Source organism: Solanum tuberosum, unplaced genomic scaffold (genome assembly GCF_000226075.1).
Source record: "Solanum tuberosum cultivar DM 1-3 516 R44 unplaced genomic scaffold, SolTub_3.0 scf00309, whole genome shotgun sequence".
NCBI lineage: Eukaryota > Viridiplantae > Streptophyta > Magnoliopsida > Solanales > Solanaceae > Solanum > Solanum tuberosum.
The window spans coordinates 539,923-549,489 of record NW_006239232.1 but is presented as its reverse complement, the minus strand read 5'-3'; the positions used below and the strand labels follow the sequence as shown (position 1 = coordinate 549,489).

At 30.9% G+C, this 9,567-nt stretch overlaps 1 protein-coding gene across 1 annotated transcript; it reads left to right on the top strand.

Moving 5' to 3' along the window:
• The first annotated feature begins 6,169 nt into the window (after nt 1-6,169).
• Nucleotides 6,170-7,388, top strand: LOC102599749 (sugar transport protein 13-like). Its single transcript, XM_006359873.2, has 2 exons — nt 6,170-6,399; nt 7,027-7,388. The coding sequence occupies exons 1-2, from the start codon at nt 6,261-6,263 to the stop codon at nt 7,386-7,388; spliced, it is 501 nt and encodes a 166-aa protein (XP_006359935.1). The 5' UTR covers nt 6,170-6,260.
• Nucleotides 7,389-9,567: the final 2,179 nt, after the last annotated feature.

Genomic DNA, 9,567 nt, shown 5'->3' with positions numbered 1-9,567 from the left:
TTATGGTTTTAGTGTCTATGCGATGAATGAATGCTAAGAGGCTTGTATTAGACCTCTTCGAGGTCGAGTACGCCGGTTACGACTAGGGGGTGATCTTGGGTCGTGACATTATATTAATCAAGAGCCGGTACAATTAGTTTTTAATGCTCATAATGCGGACCCGAATTTGAGAATTGGCTATGAAGATTGGGAAAATACAAAAGAACTTATTGAATTTTTAAGTTGTTTTTTATTAAAGCAACAAATGCTGCTTCTGGTCAATATTATCCAACTATTTCTTCTGTTTTAGTTAAATATTTGTGCTATTTCATCTGAATTTGCAAAATATAAAAGAAAAGATCGATTTGAAAATTCCCTTACTTTTATGATTGAAAAATTTTAAAAATATTCTTTCCCTATTCTTCAAATCTATTTGACTGCTACTACTTTCAACCCAAATTACAAATTAAAAGGTGTTGAAAGAATGGTTGAAAAGATTTATGCAAATTTAGAAATTAAAGATGATAAAACTCCTAGTGTTGAAGATTGTAAAAGTAGCATATATATATAAAAGCTAGAGAGTTATATAATACATATAAATCTATTGAAAATATTCCAATAGTTGAACCTCTATCTTGTAAACCTAGAAGTGATGATACGGATGATTGGATGGATGATTATCTTGAGCTTGAATCATCTACTAATAATGATTTTGATTTATATTTCAATCAGGCACGGGAAAAGATTAGGCATGAAGAAGGACAACTTCAAGCTCCAATATTAGTATGGTGGAAGAATCGTGAAAATCAATTTCCGACCCTTGCTAGGATTGTTCGAGATGTGCTAGCAATTCAAGCATCATCGGTCGCTTCGGAGCAAGCCTTTAGTGCGGCAAGATTTATGATTGGAGATCATCGATATTCATTAGCAAATGATAGTTTGGAAATATCGGTGTTGTTTCGAGATTGGGTCAATATCGAAAGAAGAAATACCGAACTACCACAATTAAATAACCAAATAGAACATGAAATATTTGGTGATAATAGTGATGATGATATGGAAGAAATGGAAGAAGAACGACAAATACAAGTTCCAAAAAATGTTTCTTTTGAAATGATACAAAAGTTACGAAAAGATTTTAAAAAGAGTTTCAATTGTTAGTACAATAAGTAATATTCAATACCTAGATTATGTACTCTTTGTCTCTTTCTAATATTTGTATTGTACAATTTATTTATTTGAATAAATATACGGCTATTCGCCTTGATTTTCTTTTAAAATAGTCTCTTATATTTAATCCAAGTCATTTTAGAAATTTAATTTTCAACTATTTTAATATTAGTTTAAACTTTAATATAAAATTGAATTTTAAGGTTTAAACTTTAAATTCAATATAAACTTTAAACTTTAAAGTCAATTTTAAACTTTAAATTCAATATAAACTTTAAACTTTAAACTTTAAAGTCAATTTTAAACTTTAAATTCAATATAAACTTTAAACTTTAAACTTTAAAGTCAATTTTAAACTTTAAATTCAATATAAACTTTAAACTTTAAACTTTAAAGTCAATTTTAAACTTTAAATTCAATATAAACTTTAAACTTTAAACTTTAAAGTCAATTTTAAACTTTAAATTCAATATAAACTTTAAACTTTAAACTTTAAAGTCAATTTTAAACTTTAAATTCAATATAAACTTTAAAATTTAAACTTTAAAGTTTAAAGTTTAAACTTAAATTCAACTGAAACTTTAAAGTAACTTTACAGTTTAAAGTTTTAAATTGAAGTTTTTTAATAATATAATTTTATTAATTAATAATATAATATTATATAATAATTAAAGTTAATAAAATAAAAAAAATTACCGATACACAATGATCTGGTAAGAACCGGTTTCGGTCTGGTCCAAACCGGTTCCTATCCGGTAACTAAGGGACCAGACGGAACATTTGGAAATTTTCGTTAAGACCCGGTTCCGATAACTAAATCTGATAACGAGGACCGATTTCGGTAAAACCGGTCCTGTCCAATTGCCAACCTTAGCTCCAAGTGACACCATATATAAATCTCCAACAATCACAAGATTAGATTATTAAACCATCAAGAACACCCACTGTTCCAACTCGACCTCAACGCATCGAAACCCAACCAACTCATCTTAAAGATTTTCTAGTCAATCTTCCAAACAATAATAAAGGTTCTTCTTCAGGCTCATCCATCACATCTTGCACAGGTATTGATCCAACTTATCCTTTATGTCATTATGTTTCCTACTCCAATTTTTCCACAGCTCATATATGTTTTCTTTCGGCCATTACCCACCATAATAAGCCAACATCTTACAAACAAGCAGTACAGGTGGAGCACTGGAAGCAGGCCATGAGAAAAGAGCTGGAAGTACTTGAACAAAACCTTAGAACATCTCCCAGTAGATTTTGCTATTGGTGGTAAATGGGTCTACAAAATTAAGTTTAATTCTAATAAATCAATTGAGCGATATAAGGCGCACCTTGTCGCTAAAGGCTACAACAAAGTAGAAAATTTTGATTATAATGAAACGTTTGCTCCAGTTGCCAAACTCACTATAGTTCGTACCCTTTTAGCTGTTGCAACTGTGCGAAATTGGAATCTCCATCAATTGGATGTGGATAGTGCTTTTATTCATGGAGATTCACATGAAGAAGTTTACATGCAACCATCACCTGGATATTTGTCAGCCGAAGATAATAGAGTTTGTCGCCTTCGACGGACACTTTATGGATTAAAGCAGGCCTCAAGGCGGTGGTTTGCTAAGTTTTCTAATGTTGTTTTAAGGTTTGGCTTTACACAATCCAAGGCTGATACTTCTTTATTTTTTTATCGACGAGGAAATTCTTTTGCAGCCATTCTTGTATATATAGATGATGTGATCGTTGCCACCAATGATTCATTCAATTTGAAAGCTTTGAAGAGCTACTTAGCATCCTGGTTTTCTATAAAAGATTTGGGTCCTCTAAAGTATTTTCTTAGTCTAGAAGTTGCTCGCAGTTCAGAAGGAATAGTACTTTCACAGCGAAAATACACGCTGGATATTTTAAAAGAAACGGGCATGATGACATCTAAACCAGTGAAATTTCCCATGGAGCAACATCACCATTTAGCAAAGTTCTTCTCTGCAGAATCCTGAGCCCTTTCGCAGATTAGTTGGGAGGCTGATTTATCTATCCGTTACTAGGCATGATATTTGTTATTCAATTCACTTGTTGTCTCAATTCATGTACCAGCCTCAACAAAATCATTGGTTAGCTGCCTTCCGAATATTGCGTAATTTAAAGCTTGCACCAGGCCACGGTATTTTCCTTTCAATATCAAGTCCTTTATCTATAAAAGGATTTTGTGATTCACATTGAGCAAGTTGTCCACTCACCCGTCGTTCAACCAGTAGGTATATTATATTTCTTGATCATTCACCTATTTCATGAAAGAGTAAGAAACATGTAATAGTGTCACGTTCTTCTGCTGAAGTAAAAAACCGTTCAATGGCGACAACTGCTTGTGAGATCATTTGGATACGCCAATTACTTTTAGACTTATATGTCCCTCGTTTGGATCCCATTTCTTTATATTGTGTTAGTCAAGCCGCACGTCATATTGCTAACAATCCAGTTTATCATAAACGGACTAAGCACATTGAGGTGAACTGTCATTTAGTTCGGGATTGTATTCAACGGGGTTTGTTGGTTTGTCATCACATTTCAACATAACATCAACTTGCTGATGTTTTTACTAAAGCTTTAGGTGCGCATGCACCATTTTCAAATATTAATTGCCAAGTTGGGCATTCGGGGCCTTCATGCTCCAACTTGAGGGGGCGTAATAGTGTATTGGTAGTTAGTTATAGATATGCATTAGTTTGAATTTTGAATTGAAAAGATCTAGTATACAGTTTGTATCGTATATGACTCTTCTAGGTATAAAATTTATGTCCTTGTAGGAGTTAACCACATCGGTTGTTCCTGTACTTTGTATCTATAAAAGAGCGCCTTGCTCTTTCATTAAGAATAAGATCGAAACTCTGTTTCACCAATTTAACATGGTATCAGAGCAGACAAATGTCCTGAGATCGAATCTCACCGCCACCCAAAATTAAAAAGAATGTCCACGTGCTTGCCCATGAAAACAAATCAACCCCGCACGTGAGGGGCGTGTTGAGAATATAATTAAATAATAAAAGTGTGCTCTATATAACAACTTAAACATTTAGATGAGATAGTCACACACTTCAACAATTACAGTATAAAATAAGAGTAAGAGCCGAATGTAAATTAACACAAGATATTTTATACTAGTTCGAAACACCGACGTGGTACCTACTTCCAATCCCCTTGGGTCTCAAGGGTTTCCTTTAGAGCTTGAAGAGAACTATTGTTATATTGTGAGTTTGACCTTGAATCCAATATGATATTCAAATCAGAGTTTCTATATCTTGACACGACCTCTACTTGTATAACCTACTCTCAGTATCTTTCCTTCTCTTTTTCTTTTTTCAATAGTTCACTCAAAGTGTACAAAGCTTTATAAAAGATGAAAAAAGATTACATCGTAAGTTCAAGTGAAGTTGCGCACTTTCAGCTGTTGATCCGGGTCCTTATTTATATGTTGAGTAGTGCAATGATTTTTGCTCTAATGGAAAAGTCAAGGGAGTTTCCTTTAATCAAGGATTTGTAACGTTTCCTTGATTGAGTATGACTTTTCCTTGATTAGGTTGCAGCGGTGTTTTCTCTACCTTGAAACAGAGTCTGGTGTGAATATGGGTTTGCTGCTTGGAATCACAGCTTGATCTTTCGTGATCATAGTGTGATTTTCCTTTGATCTTCTTGTCATCTTGATTGCTTGACTTTTGCCTGTTTCCCTTTTTGACTTCACCAAATTGATATGGTCCTAGTTGGATTGTCATCTGATTGAGTCAATCTTTTAAATTGATTTGATTGAATCAATCCATCTCTAATTGGTTGAAGCTGCTGATTTGTATCAATATCCAGAATCCATTTTCCTTTTTGGGTGAAGTTGCTGATCATTATCCATACTGAATCCATCTTCCTCCTTGGGTGAGGCTGTTGATCCATATTATTATCTAGATCTCGTTCCTTGATTCCCTGCGATATGAGTTTAGTTTGTCATTATTTAGAATATCACGAGTTAACATTATCAATTACAAAGGAGGTATGACTAGATCGATTGAGAGAGAAAATGTTGAACATACACAATCAAGGTGATATTTGAAAAAGTTCTTGACTGAAGATTGAAGTACCTGATCTACCCATATTAAATGGTTAACCCTTAATCCCAATCCAAATTACCTATATTATTTTTTGCAAGAAAATCCGCAAGTAATTTACATGCGAAATATAAATTCCTAGGTAAATTACTTGCGGAATTTTGAAATTCACAGGAAATAATTACCTAGGAAGGTTTTACCATCGGATTATTTTTGGTAGGAAAATCCGCAGGAAACTAAGTTTCCTACGAATTTTCGTATACAATCCGTAGGAAAATCGCTAAATAATCCACACTTTTCTTGTAGTGGTTTGAACGTCCTTAAATAGAGCTTGGAGGAGTTTTCAGAATAAAAAAATAAAAATACATAATGTAATGTTTTTTTTTCGTTTTTATGATATGCCAAATCAATATAATTGTATGACAAACACTATAAAGCTTCATAAAGAGATACAATTTAATGCAAAACGTGAAAAATATTTCTGTTTTACACATAATTTTTTCTTCCACTTTATAAAGTGTATGAAAAACTTTCACTTTACAAAGTGTAAGTTACAAGGTATAAAAAATAGTTTTGTTATATATTAAAATATACACGTTATGAGACTAACGGAAAACGTTTGAAATATGGCATAAAACAAAAAATTTTCTTCCACTAAGCCTATTTCAGTTACTTACTAGAATAGTGACTTATTTTAATCACTTTTATCTTTTTGTGGCTTATTTAGATTCCGGACTCAATGACAAACGTAGCACAACTTTTTTTTTTTTTATAGAAGAAATAGGAGTGCACAAAATATCACTAACATACATATGAGTTGACTAGTACACAGCCTAAGTTTGTCAACTCACATATAATCTACGTGTAAAGATTCTGGTGGCTTGTTAATCTTCCTCCTTCCTGTTTTCCCCATAATTTCCATCACAATTAATATCAATCCTCTTTCATTATATAAATAATTAAACCATCTTCTTCTTAGTTAGTATTAACTACTTCATTTGAAGCCGGAAATTTAGCTACACGATGGCTGGTGGAGGACTTTCGATCACCGGCCGCGACGGGGGCACGGAATTCGAGGCTAAAATCACACCAATTCTTATCATTTCTTGTATTATGGCTGCTACTGGAGGACTTATGTTTGGTTATGATATTGGAGTTTCTGGTAATTAAATTATATTTTTATTATGATCCCTTTTCAATTTTTTCTTCCTTGTAATAAACCTATTTTTAGTTGTTACCTTTATATTAATGATGATGATCATGACGTTGCAAAATCTTAACACTTTTTAGCATTTCTTTATTTGTCTTCCTATAATTCTTAAAGTTCTTCCCTCCTTTGTTTTTGAATCTAGTTAGAGTATAAAACACTCTGCTGTTTACGTGACTTTGTTATATATTGTTTCATAATGTATCATATTGTATTATATCATACTCTATTGTTATTACAATATTTGAATAACTCGTTACATAATGTCGGATAATAAACCTACAAGAAGCTATAGGGTAAATGACAAAACGAGAAGAAAATATTAAGGTAAAGACGCGATCACATTAAATCAATCGTTACACAAAATAAGTCTCAATAAATTTAAATAATAAAATACAATAAAAATTTAAATAACAATAAAAACAAATATTATATTTAAACTATAATACAATACAATATAACAAACCATCCAAGGTGTCAGTGTAAGAATCAGGACTTTTAGTAAGTGATTTAAAATTAAAAAAATGAATAGTACAAATAATAATATAGAATGCTGTTTTTTTTTTTTGTTGGAAAATACAGGTGGTGTTACATCAATGGATCCATTTTTACAAAAATTCTTCCCAACGGTTTACAAGAGAACAAAGGAAAAAGGTTTAGACAGTAATTACTGCAAATACGATAATCAAGGCCTACAATTATTTACTTCATCTTTATATTTAGCCGGATTAACGGCGACATTTTTTGCTTCTTACACGACAAGAAAACTTGGTCGGAGATTAACGATGTTAATCGCCGGTTGTTTTTTCACCATCGGAGTTGTACTAAATGCTGCTGCTCAGAATTTGGCTATGCTTATTATTGGAAGGATTCTTCTTGGCTGTGGGGTTGGTTTTGCTAATCCGGTAATTAATTATTCGCTCATAATTCTCACTTTTTGTTAAAAAGATGAAGAGATAAACACTGATTATATAAAAACATACTATATAGTATTTTACAATTTAACCCCTTTTAGTATGTCATTGGAGTCTAATCTCTTTCTAATGATATCGTTTGCTCAAATATTTTTCCCCCTAATTTGCTAATTTGCTATAGTAAATATTGTTTTTGACCAAGTCTTTTTCCCCCTAACATCACTAATAAAGGACCGAATAGACTAGACTATAAAGGTCTTAAAAGGGTGTTTGGAGTAGCTTAAAAATTGATTTTTGATTTTTAAAAATGTTTGACAAATATAAAAATGACTTGAAATAAGTAAAATTGACTTAAAATAAGTTAAGAAGTGTTTGACAAAGTAAAAAATAGCTTAAAATAAATTTAAAATGACTTAAAATAAATCAAAACAAAAGTAAGCCTCTCCATACTTTATATTTTTTAATTTAAAAGTAAAACTTATTATTTTTTATTTAAAATCTATTTTTTTTAAATCAATCCAATCGGACTCTTAGTCCTTGATTACAACCTTACAAAGAGCCATATAATATAATGTAAAACGTTAAAAAATCGGTTGCCTTTTTTTTTTTTTTTAAATCATTACAATAAAATACTTAGTTGTAAAGGAAGACTTTTATAATAGAAGTCTTGACTTGTATAAGTGTATATTATTTTTTAAACTACTTTTATCACTTAAAAGTTGAGTACTGATCACAAGGTAAGCGTTTAAATTAGAAATAAATGATATATATATATATATATAAGGGAAATGATATTTATGTCCTATTAATTAAGTAACGATAAATATATTCTTTAACTAAATTATTAACTAAGAACATCTTGCATAGTTCAAAAATATTTTAAATCCTTACATATTTATAATATATCTCTCTCTTATAATTTGGTTGGAACAAACCGTCCCTATAATTCCTTATAGGTATTAGAGTAGTAATATATAATTATTAAAAATTCTTAGATGGTAAATATCTCTATAATAATATTTTCTATATGAATTCATATTAATTTGACATTAAAATAAATAAATATTGAGTGAGAAATAAAAATTATACGATAATTACACATGAATATTTAATATAATCTTTCGTCTTAAGAATATCTTATTTTATTACTTTCTCTACCCCAATTTATGTGACACTTTTCGTTTTTCGAGAGTCAAACAATTTAAGTTTAATTGAAAATTTGTGCATAAAATCTTCAATTTTTTTGAAATGAAATTTATATATTTGTAAACTACGTAAAAAGTACTATAAGTCACAATAATTGAAAATTCAAAATGTTTAAAAGATCTATGAAAAACTTACGATAAAAAATAGATTTGTTTGAATCTCAAAATTCGAAAAGTGCCACATGAGACGGAAGGAATAGTATATTTTTTTGCCAAAATCGAAAGTTGTGGTTGGCCATGGACCACGGTGGCGATGCTGTGGAAACCCGAGGAGAGGAGAGGGTTGGGTTGGTGAGAAAAGATCTATCTTTGATATCTTTAATTTTGTTATACTCTCCAATTTAATTTGTTTATCAAATTTTTAATATAATATTAAAAATATAATATTTTTTGAATCTTGAAAATTTAAATTTAAATTATATTAAATTATTCTTTAATCTCATTATCTTTAATATATCAAATGATAAACTGAACAAATAAATTAAAATTGAGGGAATATAATTCTTTTAAGTCCAAATCTCACTAAGCTATTTGGACACTTTAAGACACATAAAAAATACTTAAAAAAAAAACATAAAATAAAGTTTAGGTTGAGACTGAAAGCTTTGTCCTTGACCAGAAAAATCCTCCATAGGCAGCGTCCTTGTGTCTTTCCCACTTTGCAAAGCTAATTCCTTTGAATTATTCATTCACAAATAAATGATCTAAAAATATATGGTAGCTTTAAAGAAATTATCTTAAAAAATAATGATCTATCATTCTTATAACATGTAGAAAGTTAAAATTAAATTTGAACCCGCATAAAATCACATACTCGCAACTTGCTCTGCATTAGTTTTTAAAAAATCCACTTCAACCCGCTCGTACAACCTGCTCCACCCCGCATTAGTTTTAAAAAAACTCACTTTAACCATCCACACATGACACAACCTTTAACCCGTCCCGCACAACCTTTAACCCGTCCCGCCTGCCCGACATAACCTTAAACCCACCCCGTCCCGCCC

Excerpts from the sequence above, each read along its gene's own strand:
- LOC102599749 (XM_006359873.2), top strand. The coding sequence starts at position 6,261 with ATGGCTGGTGGAGGACTTTCGATCACCGGCCGCGACGGGGGCACGGAA. Across the intron at positions 6,400-7,026 it reads TTATGATATTGGAGTTTCTG|GTGGTGTTACATCAATGGAT; the intron begins GTAATTAAATTA and ends TGGAAAATACAG.